Raw genomic sequence first — 24,392 nt, 5'->3', positions numbered from 1 at the left:
ACTTCGATTCACGGTGTTTTTCAAGCGAAGAAATAACGGTTGTAGTAGCTAATAAGCTAGTAAAATACTGGACGCAAAATAACCAAGCCGTCGAACGGTCCTACGTTGGCTTAAAGCCAACAAGTTCAAGAACATCAAGATCACTACGAAACCGGGCCTTTCAAGGGCACAAAAGATGAAGCGGTTGGAGTTCGCTATGAAGGTTCGAAACTGGACTCTTGAGGACTGGAAGAAGATTGTCTAGAGTGATGAAACCTCTATTATACTCGGTCAGCAACGTAGGAAGAGAAGGCTTTGGGGACGTCCTTGGGAACGTTATTTTAAGAGCGTTACCCAACGACGATGGAAAGAATTCGTGACGTTCATATTTTGGGCCTGTTTTACCTAGTATAAGATAGGTCCTCATTATTGTTGGCCAAAGGAAACAGCTACGATGAAGAAGAAGTATAAGGCGCAGATGAAAGCGTATAATAACGCTTACGAGGAAGAGGATCGACGTCAGTAGGAAGTCGAGGTTGGAATGAATTGCTTGGGGATCGTAAGGAACAAAAGTGGGCGTAAACCCAAGTGGAAATATGCTAAGAAGACGGGAGCTCAAACGCGTGGCGAGAGTAATAAGGGAGGCGTCGACTGGAAGCGTTACCAGCAGGAAGTATTACTCCCTCGATTCCTTCCTTTCCTTAAAAATCTTCGCGAGGAATTTGGCGGTAAATTTATCGTACAGGAAGATAACGCAAGTGCGCATATCAACCGTTGGAATCGTGCAATTTGGGAAGAAGCTGGCTTTTACGTTATCGAGTGACCACCTAATTTACCAGATCTGAATGCGATTGAGCCGCCTTGGAAGATTATCAAGTTTTTTTATAGAAAAAGGAGGCTTCCAAAGTCGAGGAAGTTTCTTGGGAAAGACTGGGGGAAGCAGTGGCGCGAATTTCCACTCAAATAACTGCAACGGTTCGTGGAAAGGATCCAAGGAAATATCAAGTGGGTGATTCGGTTAGCTAGGGGTAACGAATATCAAGAAAGAACACTTCCAAAGCCTCTTGAAGAAGGACAAGAAGAGCTAGGCGACGTTATTTGACGGGAATGGCTTCGAAAAACGTATCAGGAAAGGCGCGAGGAATTAGTTGGGGATACCGGGGACCCAGAGTTTGAGGATGTATCAGACCTTGATGACTCTCAATTTGAGAGTCTGTTGTCGGTACAGGCTGAGGTTGACAGGTCAATTGGAAATTGATGCAAATAATACCATTCGAAAGCGCTACTTCTAGCGATAAAAATGCTGCAACTGACGTACAACTACATGTTGATTTGAATAAGAAAAAGTCGGTTGAAAGTGGAAGGTTGATCAAAGTGGTGATGCAAGCTGCGGTGTTGTGGGTTGATTGGGCTACTTTTTTGAGCTAGTATGCCAAGCATTCTTCACACTGTGCTGTTGGCTGCTGACTAAGGGCCCGGTATCCTTTCTTTTGGCCCCAAATTCCGTACTTACTTCATTCTTTATTTTTCCTTCATTCTTGGCCTCGGAATGCCCTCATTTCGGGCTGAGTACAACACTTCCCTTGCCCTCTCTCAACGAGTACAAGGAAGCCTTCTTTTCTGTTCTTTTAGATCTATTTGGCCAGACAATTCAATGCGTGTCAACCGAGAGAGCCAATGCCAAGCATGTAATCAGGCTCTAGGTCAGTGACAGTCGAATCAGGGGCCAGAGACAGGCCGAGTTGAATAGAGCACCCTGCGCCTCGTGGAAGGCGGGCGGATGTCTTGATGAAATTCAGACGACAAGTGAAAGCCATTGCCATCGTGTTTATTTGGTTCTTTGGTTGATTGATTGTTGGCGCATCTCGACGGCACACACACGTGACACCCATCTCCCACTCGCACACCGGCAGACTGCAGTCATGGGCGGACCTATCATAGCCAGCCTCCAGATCTCGGATCCGAAGCTCGATATCAGAAAATCGCAGGGCGCTGTCATCGCCGAGCCAGACCAGGAGCTCTTCGCCTCGGAAGGAGCCGCAGCCGACGTCATCGACGACTCGCCCATGACAGCTACAGCGGATCGCTCAGACCAGCGTCTGGCCTGCTGAGCGGCGATGGCTCGGTTCCCCTGACTGTCGTGTACTCGGTAAACAGCGGGTTGGGCCTGCTCCACGGGGCCTGGATAGTGTCAGCCACAGACCAGGACGGCAACACGGTGGTGGCGGCAATCGGCCTACTCGGCGGCCCCGCATGCGGCCCCTCTCGGGCTGCCGGGGACCCAAGTCCCCTTCACAGTCAACTTCAAACCCAGCCACGCGATTCCGGCACGCCCTGCGTCGCCCACATCGCCCACACAAAGTGGACAGACTACGTCGTCAACGCGGCCTTCTCGGGCTACGGCTTCAAGTGCGACATCTCGCACGGCAGCATGAAGTACGCCGGCGGCGCCACGTGGGGATCCTACGACCTCCGGCGCCGGGTGCGCGGGATCAACAAGGGCAACTAGATCAACTGCTACGACCGGGGGCGCGCCGCCCACAGCACCGACGACCCCACGAACAAGACAAGCTGGGCGTACGAGCACGCCACGGCCGGCCGAGCACGCTACGGTCGGCCCGCACTAGCAGCCCGCTACGCCGGCCATGACGCACCCGCACCTCGCGTGTTCGAGAACGACCTGCACAACGACGGCGTGCCGTGGGCCAGCGCGCTGGCGAAGCCGAGCAACGAGGCGGTCTTAATCCCTATTCTTGAATCCTATAGACCTATCTCTTTTCCAAAACACCTTGGGCTTTCCTGGCCGGTTTATTTGTTGGCTGTAGCGTTTTTCTGTAAGTGCCACGCCAAAAAACATTCAGTAGTTGGAGTGTAGGTGTTTAGGCCCCTGCCGTGTCAAGTCTCGATGGACGAGAACATGAAGCCAATGCCAAAGACGTGCTGCCCAGTAGCGTGATGGTCTAGTCCGATTATGCCTTTCATCCTGTCATCCAAGTGTAACCAGCCCCAGCAGCTGTCCTCTCGACCACGTATTCTCCTCTGTCCCCATCGTCCCAAGGGACAAACATACGAGCTGTTCGGCCCCGAACAAGGACAGAAGCCAATTAGCTCTGGCGCTAATTACATCGTGGACCCAGGGACGCGGAGGCGGTCAGAGCTGGGGTACCGGTGAGTCGCCGATAAGTTCAGATGGTTGATCTAAGACCACTGCAGCGCATCATTCATCACATGATGCCCACCCCCTCACGGTGTCGACTCGCTGCCGCTGCCTCGCAGCGTATGCTCTCCTGTCTTAATTACAGGGAAAAGGGCACCGGGACCCGATTCACGCCAGCGGGGTTCGGCCTGGCTCTTTCTCTCTACAATTCACCTTTCTAGCATTGACCAGACTTTCGCGCCGAGCAGTGGCACAAGCAAGTACACATGTGTGTGCATCTATCTTCCCCTTGCAACCAACCTTGCCACCACAGCTACCTAATTAATTCGCCGGAATCACCCTCACTTGCTAATTACCAATTCACTCCCCCCCACGCACAGAATGATGACCCTTCAGCCTTCTCTCGCGGTGGCCAAGGGCGAGTACATCTCGGCCTCGCTGCGCATGATCTGGACCATGTCGGTCTTCATGCTGATGAGCTCGCTGTTCGTGCTGCTGCGCTTCTACTGCAGGGCGAAGTACCCCCGCCACCTTGGCTAGGACGACTACGCGTTGGCTTCGGGCTGGGTAAGGGTGTCCCGCGGGACTTTGCTCTGTTGACGGGGGCCCTTCTCCCCCTTGTCAGCGGGACGCGGGGAGGCGTTTCAAATATCAATTTAGGGGCTAACCATCTGGCACTAGATGATATACGTCGTGTTGGTTTTCTTGGTCATCGCGACGGCGCACAACACGGACTCGGTCCGGGGCGCCAAGCCGCTGTCGGTCAGCTCCTTCTTCGCCATCATCGCCGTCGCCATCATCGCCGTCGCCTTCAGCAAGACGGCCGCGTCGCTGACGCTGCTGCGCCTGACCGTGGCCCGGTGGCAGCGCGTCGTGCTCTGGGTCAACGTCGCCTCAGTCAACATCGTCATCTGGATGTGCGCTGACCGACTCTGCCGGTAAGTCTCGCCGTTCATTTCTCTTGCCGGTCTGAAACGCGAGCTCTGACAACCTGCCGCAGTCATGGAGCCCGGCATGATTATATGGACAGCCGCCGAGCCTGCTGTCATTATCATCGCGGCGTCGATCCCGTTCCTGCGCATTCTGCTATCTGGGAAGCACGCCAGCGGCAGCGGTGGCGGTGGCGGGTGGAGCACGCGGCCGGCGGTGTGCGGAAGACAGACCGGGGGCCGCTCGCGGTACCACCGGGGGCACGGCAGGGATGTCGAGGTGGAGGCTGGGAGGGTGCTGCCCGCGGCGACGGTCGCATACCTCCCGACTGTATAAATGTTGACGATGGTTCAACGACGGGTGTTTGAGGAGGTTCCCCGGGGCAGATGGTGTCCTCTATTTCCGTACTGCAGTCAAACGTGGGCAAGGTGGCGTACAGGGGAGGTAGCGTTGTATATTGCAAAAATCACTGTTGGGGTTCTGATAATGCCCATTTCTGAGAGGAACTAACTAGCACCGAGATAATCATAAAAATCTAATCTTTTACCGCAAAAACATGCCTAGACAAGAGAATCTCTTGGCCTGTCGATGCTAACAGCGTTCAGGGGTTAGGGTTATCGGACTTCTGAAACGAAGATGAGGTACTTCGTTTAGGATAGGACCGACGGGCATTAATTACTGGACAGTAAGTGGCTGCCTATTGCGGAAACTTGGCGCGTGTCTTGGTCAGGTGGTCTCTTGTTTCCTCTGTTCCGTCAGTTAGCCTCAGTTCACATCCAACATTTCCCACCTCACTTGAACGAAAGATCGACCGGAATAATTGCCTCACTACTTGTGGTGCGGTATCTGTAATTACTTCTTCACGTACCTTACCTTAGGTACGGGAGTGAGTCACCGAGGAATCCACCATGTCGCTGTGCGGGAGGTGCCGCCAAATTCTGCAGGCAATAGAGATCAAAGTCGGCTCGCCCGCACCAGCAGCCCCCGGGCACCACCGCAGCGTGCTCGAATACCTCGCCGCCGTCGACGCACGATGCTACATATGCTGGAAGGCATATCGCGGCCTTGGCGCCAGTCTCCAAGAACACCTCCGGAGGCTAGAGGCAAGGCTCCGACGGTTGCAGCTGGACGGAAATGTGGCGACAACCTGGTTCTCTTTGATCATCTTCTCGTCTATCCAACAGCCGACCGGGCACACGCTTTCAATATGGGTGCGCGCGCTGGAGGACTATGCCCTGGGTGTTTGCAGCGACGGCTTGCTCGACGACAGCTGGACCGCCGACGACGCGAAAGCCCTCCACGTCGAGATCGGAACCGCTGCCAATACTCAGGACTACACCCAGACGGTGCTGCTGTGCATCGAGGACGAAAGAGGTCGGCCTTCCGTTTTGTCCCCCCTCTATCATTCCAGGCCATGAAGACTAATTACTAGTCGAAACGGAGCTGAAATCTAGCCAAACAAGCTGTCAAACAGCGCCTCCCCGCTTCCAGACGGACCGACTCCCCCGAAACCTTCGAGCTCATCCAGCAGTGGCTCCGAGACTGCCTTGCCCACCACACAGCATGTAATAATAGCCCAGAGAACAGGGACCACTGGCGCCCGACGAGGCTTCTCGAGATTGGAGACGTGGACGGCGAGGGCGGGGTATCTTCATGCCGCCTGGTTGACGGCCGGGACGCAGCTCGCGACAGCCGGGGATATGTCACCTTGAGCCACCGCTGGGGCACAACGAACCTGCTCACACTAACAGCGGACAACTTGGTTTGCTTCCGGACCGGGCTGCCGCTGGAGTCCCTGTCGCGGGCCTTCCTCGAAGGCATGCTGGTTGCTAGGCGCCTCGGCATCCGCCACATCTGGATCGACTCGCTGTGCATCGTGCAGTCCGGAGACGGCGGCCGGGACTGGCTGCACGAGTCGGCGCAGATGCACCTCGTCTACCGTAGCGCGTTCTGCAACATCATGGCCGACTCGGCCACCGCCAGCCACGATGGCCTCTTCTTCGACCGCGACCTGCGCCTGTTCGACCGGCTGTCCGTCGATCTAGCCGTGGTCGAGACCAGTCCTTCCCCGTCCGGCAGCCTCCTCGTCCGCAAGCGGTTCGCCTCCGTCGAGCAGGGGCTCTGGGGCAACCACGTGTCGCGCTCGCCGCTCAACCGCCGCGGCTGGGTGCTGCAGGAGCGGCTGCTGTCGCGGCGGAACCTGCACTTCTGCGCCCGCGAGGTTTTCTGGGAGTGCCGCGAGCTGGCCTGCTGCGAGAGCGCTCCGGACCGCGACGCCCGCGCGCCGCACAGCGCGCACCTCGCCGTCCCCGACGACGAGCTGCACCTCAAGACGCTCCAGCCGCGGCTGGCGGCGGGCTCTGTTCCTAGCCCCACTGAAGGCGATGGCGACAGCGGCGGCATGCAACACTACATGGCGTGGCGGGACATTGTGCGGACGTATTCCCGGGGCGAGCTGACGAAGGTGTCGGACAAGCTGATGGCGCTGGGCGGCATCGCGCGGCACATGAAGGCGGTTCTCGGGGGCGACGACGTGTACGTCGCGGGCCTGTGGCTGCGCCAAATCGCCGCCGAGGTGCTGTGGATGCGCCTCGATCCTCGCCACTGGGCCGACTGGCGGCTGTGGTCTCACGAGCATCCCGCCCCAGATGCTGGAGTTCTAGGTCTACCGAGCGACGCGGGCTATTTTGACCGCTATCAGGCGCCCAGCTTCTCGTGGGCCTCGGTCAACAATCCCCACCACGGCGTCATGCCTGGCGATCCGCTGTCGAGGGGAATCTTGGTCGATGCGCGGTGCGTCAGGCTGCGGCCGCCCGAGGCTGCTGCTGGCGATGTTTCTCACGACGGACCGCGCGGTTGGGAGGACGAGCCCATCGTCGAAGACATCTTCGGCCCCCTGTCGGCGCCGCCCGTCGAGCTCAAGGTCGTGGGCCGTGTAATGCCAGCGAGACTAGTTCCAGTGCCATCACCCGACGACGCAGACAGCGGCGACTGCTCTGTGCTCAGACTGCAGCCTCTCGGGTGTGACGAGCCGGCAGCCCACCAGCAGGACAAAACATCCGCGGTGGTCATGGTGTGCCTCGACCGCGCCGTGCCGCGCGCCGAAGCCGCCGCCTTTTGCCAGAAGAGGTACTACTTCGTCCCCTGGCAGGACGACCGGCCAGACGACAGCACGGGCACGGCGGCCAGCTTGCACGCGGCCTCTGTGGTCAGGTTCCGCTGTGTGGTGCTGGAGCTCGTCGACGCCGAGATGGCGCGGTTCCGCCGCATCGGCCTCTTCATCAAGACGCGTAGTGTGTCTGACGACGTTTACTTAAGGTGTTGGGGCCGCGAGCGCGACGTGCCGAGCTGGGGGTTTGACGAGGCCACCGAAGAGCATACTATATATGTTGTTTGAAAACGGGCAGCGGTCTTGCAGTTTTCACGATATCCATACTAGGCCTACTTACTTACGATAAGCACTCAAATTCTTTATATTTTGGTGCCTAAGTTTCATATCCCTATGATACTGTTGGAACAACGCGCTAGTCAGCCACAGATGTGGCGGTGGAGGCGCAAACAGCCATATGTGGCTGTGGAGGCGCAGGGGCGCGGGGCCACCGAACGTAAATAAGTGGCCGTAGGCCACTTCCACCTTCCTTCTTCGATCTACATAGACATCAACGAAATCCAACACTTGAACCACCAGTATACGGCGCGCATCGCGCCCTGTTGATTCCAGTACTGGTACCTGGTGATTCCAACAGATACTTTGCTAGTCTTGGGGGCTTTCTCCAGTTATTCCCAAAGCGGTAATTGCAATTCTCAAGCCTCAATGGCGCCCAATTTCTCGGCAGGTTGCCAGGCGCACGTGGTTAATAGGCAGCAAAGCCCCTTTCCAGCTGGCTGCTGCTCGATCCGGAGGCCGCCGATGCAGCAGAATGAGGAGGCTGGATCTGAGAACGCGATTCCTCTTTTGCTCTCGTTTTCACCCCACCCCGCGTTATCTTCAGTCTACATCGGACAGCTTGTCGTCCACGCGCCATCGCTTGTCCAATGTCAATAAGTTGCTGTCGCCGGACTTCATCAATCCCTGTCATAATTTGCGTCACGAACCTGAGAAGCCGGCCTTCGACAATGAGCTTTGTCGGCTTTGTGCCCGAGCCCAACTGCGGCTGCGGCACCATCGGCATCCTCTGGAACTGTCTCAGCACCATTGCCCTTTGCGCGTGGTCGGCGCAGCACTGGGATTTTGAGGATATGAATCACTCCTTAAACAGGACTATAGATCCGCTGGTCGCTCCAGAATTTGCCGCTTGGGATGCGTTGGGCCACCTGCACGCGGCTCTATATATTTTGGGATCTGTTCGTCAATTTCTTGGCTTTGAGGGCTGGAGTTTGAAAAAGTCGTTTCTCGTAACCGATTTGGGCGTCAAGATACGCGGCGACCCTCCCTTATCTCTCAACGACATGGAAGTGACTTTTCCTGCCGCCATTCAGCTCCACGGCTTGAAAATCGAGGGTTTCCCAGACGATCGTAGGATAGACGGGAGAAGCCAGAAAGACGCAATTGGCAAGACACTGGTGCTCATGCAGACAATCTGGTTCCTCGCCAACGTCCTGGATAGGCTCGGCCATATACGCCGGGGCATGGAATTATACATTTCCGACGGCAGTAGGGGCCTGGCTATGGAGAACGTCTGCCATCCTCTTGATTTTCGTTACAACAATGATATCTCTGATTCTTGCAGCGATGTATCTGAATGCTCTTTCCCTTTCGCCAGCGGCCGAGGACGTGATAAGCATCACGGCGGGGGTAGTTATTGTGATCGTCCGGACCGTCTTCCTGGTTCAGAGCTTTGTTGTACTTCGCCGGGCACCAGAAGCGATTTACGCCAAGACGCAGTGGTCGAGTTACTGGGCACATCTGGGCAGCTAACAGATAAAAATTCCTGTATTCGTATCATTTGGGGCTGTTGTCGGGAAAAAAAGTTGGGCCCAGCGGCACTTCATGAGTGCAGGATGTAATTGAGTATCAAGCTTGAATCCTAACAATTGTCACCTGCCTCTGCTATATTCTCTCAATAACGGCCAGGACTACCCACCCAGACAACGGTTGTCATAAAGGCCGGCCGAGAACCACGACACTGGACAGGCGAACTGCCAGCTGATGCAAAATGCGGAAGGAAAACCCACCCCCAAGCCTAGTCTCAAATGCCCTGACCCCCTAGCCCCCATTGGCGTGGAAGAGAAGACGCCCCATATATCCATATCCTTACTCTCCCGGGGAGCTCAAGCATCCAACTGCAGCTCCTCGGCCTTGAGGCCGGCGACCGGGCACACGGCGCCGGCCGGGGCGTGGCTGACGTCCGGGTGGCCCGAGAGCCTGCCCTTGTGGTGGCCGACGCGGGCCTTCGTGACGGGGCACTCGGCGTCGTCGGCCTGGCCGTCGGTGCTGGGGTGGTCGGGCGGCAGGACCGTGGTGGCGGTGCCGACGACGGGGCACACCTCGTCGTCCATCTCCTGCGCCTTGGGCTCGCGCACCACCTGGTTATTGAGCACGGGGCACGCCGACGCGTCCGCCGGCGACCGGCCCTCGGGGATGGCCACCCGCGGGTGCTGGTGCAGGTTGTGGTGGTGGTCCGTCGTCGCGCCCACCACCGGGCACGTCTGCCCCGGCTGCGACAAGTCGATGTCCGGGTGCGACGGCGGCAGCGTCATGTTGGTCGTGCCGACCACGGGGCAGTTCATGACTGCGGCGGAGGCCATTTCGGTCGGCTCGGGGTCTGACTGTGCTTTTTGTGTGCTTGGTGATTTGGGTTTCGTCGGCGGCGCTTGGTTGGCGGGGGACTCTGCGTGGGTTTGTCGGGGAGGATGGGATGGAGGAGCTTTCGGGGGGGTTTGTTCTGCGCGCTGCGAGCTCAATTGGTGTTTGCGGCAAGTTCGGGTTAAGAAAACAGGCCGGTTGCCTCGTCTTGGTCAGCTAACATGTGAGTTCTTGCCTGTTCTTCGGGGGGGTTCTTTCCTTGTTGGCCTGTGAGCCTGGCCAGGCCGTCCGACAAAGCCAGGTGGCTCAGGCGGAGGGTGCTCAGCTCAGAGCTTCAGTGCGCTTGGAATGACGTAGCGGAGCTGGGGCCGCCTGGGCGCAGCGCCAACAGCGAATGGCGTCCGGCTCGGACATTTTCTGGCGGGGCATTGTGGGGTTGCGGACCCTTGCTTGCTCGACCTTGTCCAATCAAAATTGGCTTGTTGGTCAGATCCGTCTCGTAACCTCTGCGCCTCTGGAGCTCTTTGCGAATTTGACACGCCTCCCTCTTCGTCCAGAGCTCCCCTCTAACAGGCAGAGTCCCCTCTAACAGGCAGAGCCGGCCTTGGGGTCGGAGCATGGCGCTCTTCTTTTGGTGGAGCCGGAAAGCGGGCGGCGGGCTCGCTTCAGCGTGCGCAGCGAATCGGTTACACACAGCAGCAGCAACCATTCGAATGCAGCCGCCTCGGCAGCCCACAGCCAAACCTTCCCTCCTTGAAATGAAATCCATTACACAACGCAAGCAGCTTCAATTGGATGACGATGGGACACCTGCAACCATGTTTCGGACGCGGTCTCAGTGTACCTCCCCTGCAACGCTCGAACCGGGAGCCTGACGTTCACCCGCATGTTGTTCCTCGCCTTTACTTTTTCCCCGCAGTGGCTATTTGAAGGCGTCGAATCGGGTGCGCGAATGCTGCCTCTTTGACTGGAAACATGAGAATGATGACGTCGATTCTGCTTAACAGATGTGCGGGCTGCACGAGGTGACGCGTTTCTCCGCCCCTTGGCTCTTACTCAGTGTGTGTATAATATGGGAGCTGGAGGTGTCCCTCCGTCTTAATCTTTTATCTCCTAATTTCCCTTTCTAAAGACGAAATAGGCCATAAAGACGAAATAGACCAGAATCCCGCCATTCCATAATCGGCTGAAACCGAAATTCAGGAACGATGATCCATCCAGACCAGGTCGCGGAGATGCTGAAGACCCTGTCGCCGACGACAACAAACACGGCAGCGCCAGGGCCCATTCCTACCGTCATCCGTGTGTTTGACCTATTCCCTGGCTAAATGATGTTTTCGTCCTTGCTGAAAGCTCTCCAGCAACCCCGACACGATATGAGGTTACCGGTGCCGAGGGCCATCGTGCGCTATGGATTGTTTTCGCCCTCATGCTAGCGTCGTCGGGCGTATTTGCTGCCATGTCGTGGAACGTGCCCGTGTCTCGACGGGTATACCACGTCATAACGACCCTGATCACCATAATCGCGACGCTGTCCTACTTCGCCATGGCGTCGGGCCACGCTTCAACCTTCAGCTGTGACACGGCTTGGGATCACCACAAGCACGTCCCCGACACGCCCCACGAGGTGTGCCGCCAGGTCTTCTGGGGCCGCTACGTCGACTGGGCCCTGACCACGCCGCTGCTGATCCTGGACCTGTCCCTGTTGGCCGGCATCGACGGCGCCCACACCCTCATGGCCGTCGTAGCTGACCTCATCATGATCCTCAGCGGGCTGTTCGCCTCGCTCGGAGACTCGGGCACCGCCCAGCGCTGGGGCTGGTACGCCATCGGCTGCGTCTCATACCTGTTTGTCATCTGGCACGTCGGCTTGCACGGCTCCCGCACGGTCTCGGCCAAGGGCTCGGCCGTCACGAGACTGTTCAGTTCCCTTGCCATCTTTTCTTTGCTTCTGTGGACCACATATCCAATGTAAGCGCTCTGGTTATCATGCTTCTTGAATTCCCGCCCCAGATTGCTGACATACACTCTGCTAGTGTGTGGGGCATCGCAGACGGCGCGCACAAGACAAGCGTCGACACCGAGATCATGATCTACTCCGTGCTTGACGTGTTGGCCAAGCCCGTCTTTGGGCTCTGGTTGCTGATCAGCCACCGCGCCCTTGCCGACACCAAAATTGACATTGGCGGCTACTGGTCGCACGGCCTGGCCTCGCAGGGCCGGATCCGCATTGGAGACGACGAATAAATCACAGGACTCGCACTCTGCATGTCGTTGGGCAGAACTAGATATTACGTACGAACTTGGTTATGAATACGTAAGGTAAGTACTTGGCTTTGCTTTTGGCCTTTGACAACGGTCGTTTTAAATTTACGGACAATGGAAAATGGAAGGGTATGATATACATCCAGGTGTACGAATACAGGAGTTTGAATCAGGCTTGGGTCTCTTCCCCACTTAACTCAGCATCCGTGATTGCCTTATGCATGTGCAGGTTGCTTAAAAGGTTCCAGTCAAGTGAACGAGTTTTATGACCCGGTTTAACAAGACTCCTGAGCAGTGCTGAGTATTTACAATTAAATCTAACTTCTAAATATAGTCCTCAGTAATAGACTCGAATTAGCAATGATTACTTGTGGAATAATATCTCTCAGCCTTCGGTTGACTCTTTCTATAGGATGATCGTCGTCCGGGTACTGTATAATACTCCCCCGTTGCAGTTGCAGTTGCAGTTGCGAGGCACACCATGATCCCTGCTCTCCGGATTCTATTTGCTCCCGGGCAAGTTTCTGCTTAGTGCGTAAATCGTCTCCATGGGCACCTGCACCAATGACAACGTGCCTGGGCTCGTTGGTTACAGGGATGCAATTCCCAAACATATAGACTACGTTGCAATGCCCGGCCCAACAGCATACCTCTTGCTGCAGGCTCAGCGCCGTCGAATAATAGGTGGGACCTCCAACACTGAAGTAAATTTGAACCAATAATCGTTCACACAAGACTGCCAAAAATCCAGCATGATTGGTGGTAGTGATTCCTCGAAACAGCTTGGTGTCTTAACAGGGATTCGCCGTTGCCGAGCTATCGGCGGAAAAAATGCTGCTGACAATTCTGGCACTCATTAACCCGGCCGGGTTCCGAAGGATTTGAGGACCGTCGACTCTCGGACTCAGCCTAGTCAGCCTGGCTTATTCAATCGTGTATAAAGCCACTCTCGCGTCAGCATTCTCAACAAGACACCTCGATCATCATCTCCTACCGCCCACAGCATTTCAACACGAAGCAACCAACCAGACCAACAACACCAGACCAACAACACCAGACCAACAACACCAGACCAACAACACCAGACCAACAACACCAGACCAACAACACCAGACCAACATGTCTCCCGCCCACCACGCTGAGCTCAGGGAGGCAATCAAAAAGACAGTCGACATGTTCGTCCGCGGGTACCAGGTCGCCAGCGAGCACAAGGACACCAAGTACCTGTCGACGGTGCTGACGCCCGACTGCACGCGCTACTTCAGCCCGGCGTCGTTCCTCGTCCTGTACGGCGCGCCGCCGGGCGTCGGGCTCGACAACGCGGCGTACGAGGCGTCGTTCGCGGCCGAGCTGCCGTACGGGTGGTGTGTGGGCTCTGACCTCGCCAACGTCACCATCGACACGGACGCGCGCACCGCCGCCGCCACCTCCACGTACACGATGCAGTTCGCCGACGGCACCACGCTCGCCGACTTCGAGTTCGCCTGGTTCCTCAACTTCAGCGCCGACGGCGCCAGGGTCTCCAAGATCGTCGAGTGGGTCGACGCTACCACCACCGGAACGTTCCACGCCAAGATCAAGGAGCTGCAGGCCAAGGCGGAGGCCGGGGAGAAATAGCTGGTTCGCGTCAGACGTGTACTGGTGCAGATGCGGCGATGAGCAAGCTGTCTCACGCTGCTTAGTTGCTACTAAACTGGGCCAGGATGGAGTTTGAGAGAAGGAGATGGTCGTTCTGTGCGAGATATGGTGAAGAGAGGCTTTGTTCGAAAACTCTGTTTGCATTGTAAACCAGATCCAAGGTAATTGGGTACCTACTTCTGCAATTTGCGTTAAGGCATAACTGAGAGAGAAACTCAGAGGCCTAATAGAGAAGCTCTACCTAATGACTCGTACTGAATGCTCTAGGTCGTGACCTATAACATCTCTACCTGCCAGGAGAGGGCAAGGACTGGGTGTTACAAAACTTTGACGGCGGCGTCCTGACGGGCTGGGCAGCCACGTCCTCGAGTCACTTGGTATACAAGCTGGGATATTTGTGAAACCCTGCAGTCCCCCAGTGCGCGCTTAACTATGTGGGAATATATCGATCAAGATTTGTTGATGGACGGTACTCGTGCAGAAAGAAAGCTAATTATTACATATAATGGCGGGGCACCGACCCTAGCTGAATCAGATGAATGCGGTGATGCAGCGGCCCAAGTACTCATGAAGCTAGCTGCAACGAGACGGGCCCCAAAGGTTGCTCAAGCGACTTGAGTAATCGCCCCGTGTTGTACCGATTGTCTTCACAAGAACGGACGCCGTCGATGTTGTCGTATAGAGCGGGCGGGCACAGCCCAGGATCTACCAAATGGTCTGGGTCAGATACCGTGCTCCCGGGAATCACCATGAACGCACTCACAGCTGCACTATTATGAGAAGCCAGCAGCGACGGCGGAGGCGCTCGCCGGGGAAGGGGGTTACAGGCTCAGTGTCGACGCCACGCCGAATAAGGCACTGTCGGAAGCTCGTCATGTTCGGCCCCAGTGGCCTGGAATCGATGCTCAATCGGCCTCAAAGCCACTGTCCAGACAGCGGATCTTGGGCGGATGTGCGACCGGGAGAGGGTGAAGCTAAGGTATGTCACCCAGAGGGACAGCAGGGCGATAAATAGAGCAGGAATCCCCAGCGCGATGGCCACAATGACCTCTGGCGAAATGGACGGGCTCGACTGTTGCATTCTCTGGACCGGGCCATACAAGGTTCGGGTGGCTCTGCGATGGGAGGGAAGTGCAACGGAGAATGAATGGGTAGAGAGGTCGGTGCGAGTCATCTTTCTTCGACACACTGCACACCTTCCGAACTAGTTGAACTTATAATCACGCAGTGCGACTACTGCGATAGCTTCCGCGCTGGCCGACAATTTGGGAATCTGTTGCGGCGCCTTGCGACAGGTGTGTGGGTGCGGCAACATCTTTTTTTTTTGGTGGTGTGTAAAGTGTGCCTTACAACTACAATCCGACGTGTTATAGGTAAGCTCCCCCCCATGGCCCGGTAAAGTCAGGGGTCAGGGCTTCCGCGCTGGCCCACAATTTGAGAATCTGTGGCGGCGCCTTGCGACCGGCGGTGGATGATTTAGGTGTGGTCCGTTTTGGTATACTTAGTAATACTTAGGAGGGCTGTGAAGTATGCGCGCATGTACCACACGTGCACGACTGGGTTGTGAGCTTCGGACGGCAAGTCGTCTAACAAAACAAAAAGCGAGCACTCAAAATCAATGGTCCGTGCGAGTGGCGCTGCACTATCATACACTACCAATTTTGCAACAGTTCCATGGCATTCAGTGGAAGCAAGCCCATGAACTTAAGCACTATTTCAATACGCCCGACTCCCCGGATTTATCGCCAATTGAGAATTGCTGGAGGGCTGTAAAGCAGTATATCTGTGCCAATCTTCGAATTGGAGCAAATATCATGGACCTGGCGGTTGAAGGATGGAGCCGACTGAGCCAAGCGAAAATTAATGGGTACGTGGATTCCATGGTAAGGCGGATGCAAGATGTGTTAGAGGCCGAGAGTCTTTTGACTAGGTGGTAAGATTTCAGTACATAACGATACCTATATTTTTGTGTATATTTGGCCTGGAGAGAAGTACTGCGAAGTAATGTGTTCGCTTTTTTTTGTCAACCGCTTGCCAGTGTGCAGGTCACCCCTGCACACCGGTTGCATTACCGGCATACGTAGTCGAAGAGCCGACCCACACCTTGTACTGTACTGTACCTACAGTACCCGGGACAGGCAGCTCACCGCTGGCCCGTGGGGTTTACTTTTTGGTAAGGTCATTCCCGCCATTCGCGCGGTAATCGCGGGTTGACAGTGCGACAATGCGCAATTGGTGCCTCCATATATGCCTACATACGTCAGCTTGAAAGTGCTGCGGCCCCCAGCATCTCTTTGACCACTACCTTCGACATGCTCTGAAACGAGGCAAGATATCGAAAGATCTGAATCAAAGCTCTGGAGCCCTCATATACAGGCCATTCCGATGGACCGTACTGGGCAGGAGCGTCCGCAAAAACGACGACGGTTGAATTACCTAAAATGTGTCCATTGTCGAAAGGACAAGAAGAGGGTTTGTTCTTCCAAAACTGCACCTGCTCCGTACTCGTGCAAATCGTGATATTGACCACAGAAGTGGATAGTGCTCCCCCTCTGACCGCATCTGGCCTGGCCAGAAGTGCGACCGCTGCGCTGATTTGGAACTGGAGTGTTCTGCCAGCCAGCGCGCGGCAGACCCGCAGCCAATCTCCAGAGACGATAGGTCAAGCGCCGGACATGCGCAGATAGAGCCCATTGTTATTGAGGATACGGACGGTTCAGATAGCATCCAAGAAAACTGGAGAACCGTTGAAATTCTGTACGCTCCCACACCCTCTGCTTCCCCTTTGCGCAGCCATCGTTCTGCAGTCAGTGACTGACCCAGATTAAAGCTCACTCAAGGCCTCATGGATCCACAGGGTCAGGCACTCACTGTCTCACCTCCGTCAGTTCGAAAAGAGGTTGGACCTTTGCCGCCTCCAGGATCCGAACCAGCGTACGGTATCTTCTTCGTACTTTCTCCTCTTGGGCGAGAGGTCCGAGTCCGAATTTTGCCTTGTCATGCAAGCGGTTGACAATCTACTCGGATCGACTTCGGCTGGCGTTCCATGGGCAGCGATGAATATTCTGGCTCGACTCAAGACCAGCCCTTGGCATATGGAAGTTCCCACGTCCGAGGCCATGGTCGTGGACCTGGCGAGCGACTCCTTTTGTGGGAAGCGACAAAACCAGATTGGATGCTGCGAACTTGAAATGTCAATGATCGAAGGCCGGCTCGTCTATCTCCTTGGCTCTCCACCTGAGAAATCACTCGATACTGTCTCTCGATACCACAAATGTTCCCTGGAATACACGGCTCGGCTGAAACAGATATACGACAGAAGAAATCCTGCCCTTGCGCCTTCATCTTCGAAACTGCCACTGATTGGCGGCGCCCCACTGGCCCGGTCTGCTCTTCTGTCATTGGATTTACCAAGTTCGGACATCTTCGGCCGAAATCGACTGCACGTTGCCCTCTACTATGAAGCCTTTGATGAATACCCAAAAAGCGTCATCTCGCTCGAGATGGCGCGGCACAAAGACCGTCTTGGTCTCACACCGCTCCATATTGCATCCATCCAGGGCCACTCGCAGTGTGTCAAGCTCTTGCTCGAGCTCGACGTCGAACATAACGCGCGCGACGACTGCTTACTCACCCCGCTCCACTACGCTGCCGGCTTTGGTCATGAGGAAGTCGTTTCCCTGCTCCTGGAGAGATACCGTTTTCGGAATGACGAGGAGAGCATATACGCCACTGATCAGAATAGGAAGACGCCCTTGGACTTGGCCACTGCGGGAGAGCATGACAAAGTTGTCGAGATGCTCCGAAAGCCAGCCTCCGATGTTGCCTCGGGCACCAGTACGGGATGGAGCAGCCATTTGGAAGCTCCTCAAGACTTTACACTAGGCATGAAAACACCACCAATTGGCGTTCCCGTGCCTTCGTAAGTCCATCCACTCTTTGCCGGGGGGCTCTGAAGTAGAGCGGGCGGCCGATCTAACTCTATCACAGGAACCCTCTTCCTCCACTATCGCGGTACTTTCAAACTTTCGATGATCCTGGGACACTGTGAGTCGTCACCGCGCCATGCCTCATGTTCTCCTAGAGCGGTGTTGCTAACCATGACGGCAGGGCTACTGTCGAGACTAACGATGACTCCGAGGGAGTCTGGTACCTCCAGTGCATTGTTGATGGCTGCCACATGAAGAACAAGCCGTGGTCGGATGGAGAAGGATTCCTACGACACTTGAACGGAGCCCACAACTGGACGTCGAACTTTCTCGAGCCGGAAGATCTCAAGCAATACCTTGTCAGGTGGCACAGAGTTCCACTTCCCTAGAGTGGCAACCAGGATTAGAGGCCCAACGAGCAAAGTGTAGGAGGAAAATGACGTCCCGTTTTTTCTTTTGCCGTTACACATTTTACCTTCGTTGTCACATCTCCCAGTGTTCTCAATAATTCACAGACTGCAAGAAGCCACAGTATTGCGTATATTCCTGCTCAAGGGGAGGACAATCTATCTGGTAATATAGAAGCGTCATGTCCCTCGCCCACCTCTCTCTGAGAGGGCCAGATTGAAGTCTTACACATTGTTCAGTCATTGCTCGCTCTTCTTCTCGCCACCATTAGATTACGAGAGAACCTGGGGCCACAGGACATGGTTAAGAGTGTGTGGGACATGCACGAATCGAAGCGGGGTCGGGAGCCACATGAGTGGGAATATTAACAGCCAGAGTGACACGCGGAGGGCATGCAACACTAAGGTGCCCAATTAGCTTGGCTATGCGGGATCTACCTACACAATGCTCGCGAATCCCTGTTTTACTAGCTGGTGATAACTGTCCGAGCCAGGTTTCATTCCGATCCTCGGCAAGTTCGGCGGGATTAGATCAACACCGACTCCGCCTATTATTTATTTCATGTCCTTTGACAGCAGCCAAATCGCGGACGTGAAACATGACGGCAAAGCATGCCAAGCATGACTTTCTCTTCAACCTGGACGCAGCTCTTCCTGCCCCGCGGGCCCCTGACTGAGGCCAGCCTACCGAACTAGGCCGGTAGGTGGTTCGCGGCGGCCGAGTTTGCGCGGCGCTAGCAGTACAATTTCATCAGTTGCTATGACACGAAAAGCCGGGTCGGCAGGGATATAAATAAACAAGGGTATATTGACTAGAGCCCGTCAGGGACCCTGAGAATTTAATTCCACTGCCATCGCGGCGTGATCACTAAAAATCACGCACCCGCTCCTCGCACCAGTCCTAGTACTCAGCAGCGTGGCCCACCCCGCCCTCGTCGGCAGGGCGCAGCGCGCGCAGCAGGCCGTCGCGCATGCCGCCGGGGTGCCAGCGGCTGTCGGGGATGGCGTAGCGGCCAGCAGCGAAGATCAATCCTCGATCTGAGACAAATCCCCGAAACTTCGACTAACGCAAGACGTAGACCTAACTGAAGGCTCAGTATCAAAAAGGGATAACCGTCTAACCAACCCCCTCACGTGCTCCCTTAATTATCTCCTTCTTTTCCTTCTGCTTTTCAATCAGTTTTTTCTTGAGAGCCTGTTCAGTCGACGAGTCGACGGCCTCTTGGAGACGAATCACTTCAAACCGCAACTCCGATGCCGAGCGTGATAGCGGTGGCTCGTTGAATGGGTATGTTTTCACGGTGCCGATGGCCTCGTAGTCGATGGGCTCGGTGTAAGGGTCGTGCGGCTCGGCGACGAGGGGTCCGAATTCTCGGCCTGCGAGGTAGGTACATACATGTTAGGTTCTATTCATCGTGATCGTCATTGTTGCCGCGAAGGGAGAGGCAGCGGCAGCGAGGATAGACCTAGCCTCGAACAACTATGTGAAAAAGGAACAGAGAGAGAAAACATCACGTACGCCCAGAATCATCGAGCCACTCAAACAGCCCCTCGCCGCGCTTCTTAGCCAGCACACGAGTGCCGGGGGCGAGTCGGGGAAGTGCAGCGGTCTCATGGCGAACATTAGTAGGCTCGCTCTAGATATGTTATGAATGGTTGATGGAGGGCATGTAATTCGGCCGCTGTTGCCTGTCCACTTCGTGGTTCATCAAAGGACGTAAATACTTAGGTGCGTACGTACGTACTACTGGTGGGGAGAAACCGAGTGTGCAATGACCTCCGGGCGACCCCCCACCTGCATGGTAAAATCGGGTTCATATGGAATCCAGCCAATAGGAAACGTGATAATAATGCAAAACTAATTATTATCTGCAAATAATACGCTAATTGGAACATATGAAACCATAAAACCATAAAACCATAACACCATGGAAAGGTAAGTCGTTCCTGGCCCGAAAACTCAGGCATACCCGTCCTCTGTAGCAATGCTCCTCCTTATCGATGCTAATGCCCCTAGGAATGAATGCCCATTTCCAACCGCCCCGGCTCTTCCATGTCCCCAATGCATTGTCCGCCCCTAGATAACCAGAAATAGAAAACCTCGTGTCCTATCTTGAAGAAGAGAAAACACAGAAATCCAGCAACGATCAAGCACGGAACCCAAACGCCTCGGACAAGGCCCACGGGCCATGATGCGTTTGTGCTCGTGACTCGGCCTCTGCCGACCCGTTACCGCCAAGCACAACAACGCTCTCGATTATGACTCTTGTCGCGTATCCAAACGTACCGTCGGCCTGGAACTTCTGGCCGTCCCACGTGAAGACGATGTCCGAGCTCTGGCTGCCAACGTCCAAGCTCTCGCCGTCATCGAGGTACAGATACCCCTTAGCAGTGCCGTCGAGCCCCGGGGCCACGATCACGGTGAAGTTTTGCTGGCGCAGCTGCGTGGTGGTGTTGGCCGAGTTGACACGCAACGGGACGATGCTGCCGCCACGGATGTGCACGGGTATATCTGACCAGGCCACGTCATTGACGGTGACGGCCGCGCCGGCCCCGCGCACGGGAGCGTGTGTCCAGAAGTCGTAAAAGATATCGTTTGGCAGGTAGAATGTCACGCTCGTCGAGTCATCGTCGACGACCGGGGAAATGAGCAGCGCGTCTCCCAGGAACCACTGTGTCTGTATGCCAAACGTGTTGGTGTCAGCTGGGTATGGGAACCACAGGGGACTTGCGACAGGGTCGCCAATTGACGTAGCGCGGTGCATGGCGGTATACAGATAATCAAGCAGACGGTAGCGGGCAGCGATGGCCTTGCGGGCCGAGTCGGCAACCGAAGCCCATCGGTAGAACTCCTGGTCTGGAGCCGAAATATCGGCGTGGTTGCGGTAGAAGGGCTGAAACGCACCGAGCGCCGCCCATCGCGCGCACATGTTCTCCTGCGCGGCACCGTTGAATCCGCAAACGTCAGAGCCAACCATTGGCATTGCATGTATGGTTGCAAAGGCCAGGAGCTGCCGGATTGTCGTGCGGTAGTGATCCCACGACGAGAAATTGTCGCCGAACCAGTGAGCGGCTACCCGGCCGGCGCCCGCGAATGTCGAGCGCGTCAGCACGAACGGCCGCTTACCGGGCGTCCGGGCAATAAGTGCTTGCCGCGTGGCCCCTGCCATCATGGTGCCGTATAGGTTGTGGGTGTCGTACTGAACAGTTCCGTCGGCGTTTGTGACGTTGGTATCGAGCGTCTTGGCTGCGATATCACCTTGATGGTTGTTGATGCGGTATGCCGGCTGGAAGAGGCTACGGCCCGGAAGACCCTTCATGGGTCCCGGGCCGTCACCAGCACGCCGGGGACGTCGTCGCGGTGGCGTCCGGCCGACGACAGCAGCCTGGCTGTTGGTGCATGCAACGTTGTTGCAGAAATTGGACACCTCGTTCATGTCAGTCCACAGGCCGTCGACGTTGACGCCGGTTCCCGGGTCAGCGAAGATCTTGATCTCATTACTCCACCAGTCCTGTGTCTTCGGCGCGAACCAGTCGGGCCACACGACCTCGCCGGCCCACTGGCTACCACGATAGTAAGAGCCGTCAGCCGCCTTGAGGAAGACGCTCTGCGGCGCGCCTCGAGCGTAGGTGCTGTAGCTAGCGTCGTTCTTGATGCCTGGATCGAGGATGACGACGTAGTGCTGGTTGTTTTCGTGGAGAGAGCTGACGAGCTGCCGGACCTTGGCCAGCGGGAAGTTCACCGGGCTCGTAGTGAAGTCACGCTTGTTGTCCATGTAATCAATATCACCCCAAACCGTCTCGAGCGGGATGTTGGCGGCCGAGTAGTTGGCGACGACCTGGGCGACGTAGTCAATGTTGGGCCAGCCGTACTTGCACTGGTGAAAGCCGAGGGTCCAATAAGACACCATGGCCGGCAAGCCTACGACCTCGGCATATTGCTTGCTGACGGCAGCTGGATCTGGCCCAGCAAGAAAGTAAAAGTCGAGCACGCCGCCAATGGTACGGTACTCGAGGAACTGGTCGCCCGAAGCTGTCTGGCCGATCTCGATGTCCATGCCACTAGAGCTCAGCAAGAAAACGCCGTGGGTTCCCGACGCACCCCGGTGGTCCAGGTAGACTGGGTGGCTGCCATAGAGGTTCTGCTGGTTTGGAATGAAGGGAGACTCGGCGTCCCATAGGGTGCGGATGTAGTTGTTGGTCTGGAGCCGGAAGCTGTCGGAGTGTTCACCCAAGCCATACAAGTTAGGATTCTGCGGAAGCCGGGTTCGGAGACTGACGAACTGCGATTCAAAAATGAGCGGGGCAGCCGACGTATCAAACAGGACTTCGCCGGTGCTTGTGCGGGTGACGTTGAAGGAAAAGGGGTTCTTGGTGAAGGCGAACTGGATCTTGGCGTTGGTTGTAGTGGCATTTTGGCTGTTGGGCCGCGGTAAGACCTGATCCTGGACCTGGTAGACATTGTAGTCCGAGTCTGTGATCAAAACGTGCAGCCGCGTGTCTGGGAATTTTTTTGCGGTTTATTCAGTCTCGGCACAGCTCGGCTAACCCGTCGCGCCGTGGCCCGCGGGGAAGCATAATCTGCGGTAGTTGCGGGGCACCCTTACCGGTCTGATACTCGACGAGCAGCCTGAGGTTCGTAATATCAGGGCTGTACTGGCTGCAGTTTCCAATCAAGGCGAGATCGGCGACGAGATAGGAATCAGATAGCAGCACGTTTGCCGCCTGGTAGCCCTGACACGGGGCTCTGGGAGCCAGGGCTCTTGCCCAGGCCGTCGTGGCCAGAATCAAGAGCGTGCAGAGGCGGGGGCCTCCCATTGTACCGGTGGGGCGGTGACGGCTCGTCGATCGCACCTGTGTTTTGTGGTGTCGTCACGATTGCCAGCGCTAGGTCGATGGTCTTACCACCCAGACGTGATATCAACGCAAGTCCGGGACGGAAGGCGCACTCAACGGGGAAGAGCACGAGCACGCCTACAAATAAGAACGAGCGCAAAATTAAGTTTTCCCTAATTACAGTTCCATCTCCGAAGTCTACCAGGCTCGCGGTTTGTCTCGCACCTGCCTTACATTCGTCCCATTACCAGAGCAGCAGGTCGCCAAAAAACCACGACCCACCGGGTCACCCCGTGTAGGTTGTGCCTGCCTCACGCGCAAGGTTGTACGCCCGTGACGGCCCACGGCTGTGACGTTGTTTCCCCCACTAACTGGAAGATCATAATTGGTAGGTACCTCCCTCTCTACCCCAACTCCCCAGCTTTTGCGTGCGCCGTCGATCCGTCACGGCAGGCAACTACCGCAGGGGCGGTGGGTATTGTGCGGCGCACCGCACGACTTTGGATGGCACAGGCGAGTTCGGCCGCATGACCCTATCCCCTCCCCCCCCGGGCCCCTTTTCTTTTTTGGCCGAGCGTAGCATCCCCCTTTTGTGGAGAGTAGCACGGGATGCGGGGAAGAACGGTGAGCTTTGATTGCAGGCAGGACACGAGGACGCCGTGTAAGCCAATAAAGCCGCGGAAGCCAATGGTTTCCAGAGGCACATAAACGCTGTTGCCGGGCGCCGTCGATCAACACGTGGTAATATGCATCTTGCCTGCTGTATAAGGGCTGTACCCCGACTGCCTGCCTTGCCGCCCGGCCGATATTCGGCGCCCGATTTGACCGATGCGTCGACGTGCCTTGCTTGCTGTCCATGCGAGGTACCTTGCCAGGTAAGCTGGCGGTGAAAGCATGGATCTCTGGAGATCCTGAAACACAGCATGGGAAGTTTGCGACCTTCCCATTTGGGGTGTCGTGGGTTCCGCCAACGCGCCAACGCGCCCTCACGGGAGCCGGCAAAATAGTTGGAGAACGTCAGCAGCTCTTGTCCCCCAAGACGACATGACCTTGGGGTGCTACCATCCTCGCAGGGCAGTTGCGGATCGACCGTCGGAAATGAAGCAAAACAAGAACGCGAAATGAACCACGCTCTCTAACGTCGTTCGGAGTCTCAACCGGACGGTCACCGTCATACCAGACCAGATGATAGGGGCATCGGTTACAGTCGCCTGCGCATGAGCTTCGAAAATACTACCGGTGGTCATTATCAGTAGATGTCAAGCGGTCGCCCCAACTTCAGCCGAGAGACATCAGCTCCAAAATGATGCTTCTTGGCCTCTCATCAGTCACGAGCCAGCACCGTTACCACGGGCGAGTACGTAGTAGAAATGAATGAAATTCCGCACTTTGCGTTTCTGGGCGGTTGTCGACAAATGGGAACGCCCTGTAACTGTAAGATTGCGTCTATCAGACTTATAGGCACCTGAGGCAGAAGTATTGTAGCAAGAGACGAGTCCTGGATA

The 24,392-nt window shown here is 56.1% G+C and overlaps 10 protein-coding genes across 10 annotated transcripts; 6 read left to right on the top strand and 4 right to left on the bottom strand.

Moving 5' to 3' along the window:
* Window positions 1-3,725: 3,725 nt before the first annotated feature.
* On the top strand, window positions 3,726-4,079 carry B0T26DRAFT_717318 (uncharacterized protein; the record flags this gene model as incomplete). The annotated part of the gene is made up of 1 exon (XM_060442324.1): window positions 3,726-4,079. The coding sequence occupies exon 1, from the start codon at window positions 3,818-3,820 to the stop codon at window positions 4,076-4,078; it is 261 nt and encodes an 86-aa protein (XP_060294716.1). The 5' UTR covers window positions 3,726-3,817.
* A 764-nt stretch (window positions 4,080-4,843) lies between these two features.
* Window positions 4,844-7,749, top strand: B0T26DRAFT_832917 (heterokaryon incompatibility protein-domain-containing protein). Its single transcript, XM_060447486.1, has 2 exons — window positions 4,844-5,440; window positions 5,521-7,749. Exons 1-2 carry the CDS (start codon window positions 4,975-4,977, stop codon window positions 7,461-7,463), a joined length of 2,409 nt encoding a protein of 802 aa, XP_060294715.1. The 5' UTR covers window positions 4,844-4,974; the 3' UTR covers window positions 7,464-7,749.
* Window positions 7,750-8,182: 433 nt separating this feature from the next.
* On the top strand, window positions 8,183-8,984 carry B0T26DRAFT_753503 (uncharacterized protein; the record flags this gene model as incomplete). The annotated part of the gene is made up of 2 exons (XM_060445694.1): window positions 8,183-8,720; window positions 8,830-8,984. The coding sequence occupies 2 exons, from the start codon at window positions 8,183-8,185 to the stop codon at window positions 8,982-8,984; spliced, it is 693 nt and encodes a 230-aa protein (XP_060294714.1).
* A 249-nt stretch (window positions 8,985-9,233) lies between these two features.
* B0T26DRAFT_363779 (uncharacterized protein) lies at window positions 9,234-10,185 on the bottom strand. Its single transcript, XM_060434619.1, has one exon. The coding sequence runs from the start codon at window positions 9,812-9,814 to the stop codon at window positions 9,338-9,340; it is 477 nt and encodes a 158-aa protein (XP_060294713.1). The 5' UTR covers window positions 9,815-10,185; the 3' UTR covers window positions 9,234-9,337.
* A 779-nt stretch (window positions 10,186-10,964) lies between these two features.
* Window positions 10,965-12,153, top strand: B0T26DRAFT_363760 (uncharacterized protein). Its single transcript, XM_060434618.1, has 2 exons — window positions 10,965-11,783; window positions 11,849-12,153. The coding sequence occupies exons 1-2, from the start codon at window positions 11,242-11,244 to the stop codon at window positions 12,057-12,059; spliced, it is 753 nt and encodes a 250-aa protein (XP_060294712.1). The 5' UTR covers window positions 10,965-11,241; the 3' UTR covers window positions 12,060-12,153.
* Window positions 12,154-13,196: 1,043 nt separating this feature from the next.
* Window positions 13,197-13,694, top strand: B0T26DRAFT_648858 (uncharacterized protein; the record flags this gene model as incomplete). The annotated part of the gene is made up of 1 exon (XM_060438037.1): window positions 13,197-13,694. The coding sequence occupies one exon, from the start codon at window positions 13,197-13,199 to the stop codon at window positions 13,692-13,694; it is 498 nt and encodes a 165-aa protein (XP_060294711.1).
* A 731-nt stretch (window positions 13,695-14,425) lies between these two features.
* Window positions 14,426-15,093, bottom strand: B0T26DRAFT_363739 (uncharacterized protein). Its single transcript, XM_060434617.1, has one exon. It carries the CDS (start codon window positions 14,887-14,889, stop codon window positions 14,545-14,547), a length of 345 nt encoding a protein of 114 aa, XP_060294710.1. The 5' UTR covers window positions 14,890-15,093; the 3' UTR covers window positions 14,426-14,544.
* Window positions 15,094-16,771: 1,678 nt separating this feature from the next.
* Window positions 16,772-18,033, top strand: B0T26DRAFT_753499 (ankyrin repeat-containing domain protein; the record flags this gene model as incomplete). Its single annotated transcript, XM_060445693.1, has 3 exons — window positions 16,772-17,637; window positions 17,706-17,762; window positions 17,826-18,033. 3 exons carry the CDS (start codon window positions 16,772-16,774, stop codon window positions 18,031-18,033), a joined length of 1,131 nt encoding a protein of 376 aa, XP_060294709.1.
* A 919-nt stretch (window positions 18,034-18,952) lies between these two features.
* B0T26DRAFT_873557 (uncharacterized protein) lies at window positions 18,953-19,666 on the bottom strand (the record flags this gene model as incomplete). Its single annotated transcript, XM_060447994.1, has 3 exons — window positions 18,953-19,089; window positions 19,186-19,428; window positions 19,597-19,666. 3 exons carry the CDS (start codon window positions 19,664-19,666, stop codon window positions 18,953-18,955), a joined length of 450 nt encoding a protein of 149 aa, XP_060294708.1.
* Window positions 19,667-19,932: 266 nt separating this feature from the next.
* On the bottom strand, window positions 19,933-22,869 carry B0T26DRAFT_782148 (glycosyl hydrolases family 31-domain-containing protein; the record flags this gene model as incomplete). The annotated part of the gene is made up of 2 exons (XM_060446717.1): window positions 19,933-22,525; window positions 22,659-22,869. The coding sequence occupies 2 exons, from the start codon at window positions 22,867-22,869 to the stop codon at window positions 20,199-20,201; spliced, it is 2,538 nt and encodes an 845-aa protein (XP_060294707.1). The 3' UTR covers window positions 19,933-20,198.
* Between the last annotated feature and the right edge of the window lie 1,523 nt (window positions 22,870-24,392).

The sequence above is a fragment of the Lasiosphaeria miniovina genome (assembly GCF_030549165.1).
Source record: "Lasiosphaeria miniovina strain SMH2392-1A chromosome Unknown B0T26scaffold_5, whole genome shotgun sequence".
Lineage (NCBI taxonomy): Eukaryota > Fungi > Ascomycota > Sordariomycetes > Sordariales > Lasiosphaeriaceae > Lasiosphaeria > Lasiosphaeria miniovina.
This window is presented reverse-complemented; position numbering and strand designations above follow the sequence as displayed.

Excerpts from the sequence above, each read along its gene's own strand:
- B0T26DRAFT_832917 (XM_060447486.1), top strand. The coding sequence starts at position 4,975 with ATGTCGCTGTGCGGGAGGTGCCGCCAAATTCTGCAGGCAATAGAGATC. Across the intron at positions 5,441-5,520 it reads GTGCATCGAGGACGAAAGAG|CCAAACAAGCTGTCAAACAG; the intron begins GTCGGCCTTCCG and ends GCTGAAATCTAG.
- B0T26DRAFT_363779 (XM_060434619.1), bottom strand. The coding sequence starts at position 9,814 with ATGGCCTCCGCCGCAGTCATGAACTGCCCCGTGGTCGGCACGACCAAC.
- B0T26DRAFT_363760 (XM_060434618.1), top strand. The coding sequence starts at position 11,242 with ATGCTAGCGTCGTCGGGCGTATTTGCTGCCATGTCGTGGAACGTGCCC. Across the intron at positions 11,784-11,848 it reads CTGTGGACCACATATCCAAT|TGTGTGGGGCATCGCAGACG; the intron begins GTAAGCGCTCTG and ends ACACTCTGCTAG.
- B0T26DRAFT_363739 (XM_060434617.1), bottom strand. The coding sequence starts at position 14,889 with ATGACTCGCACCGACCTCTCTACCCATTCATTCTCCGTTGCACTTCCC.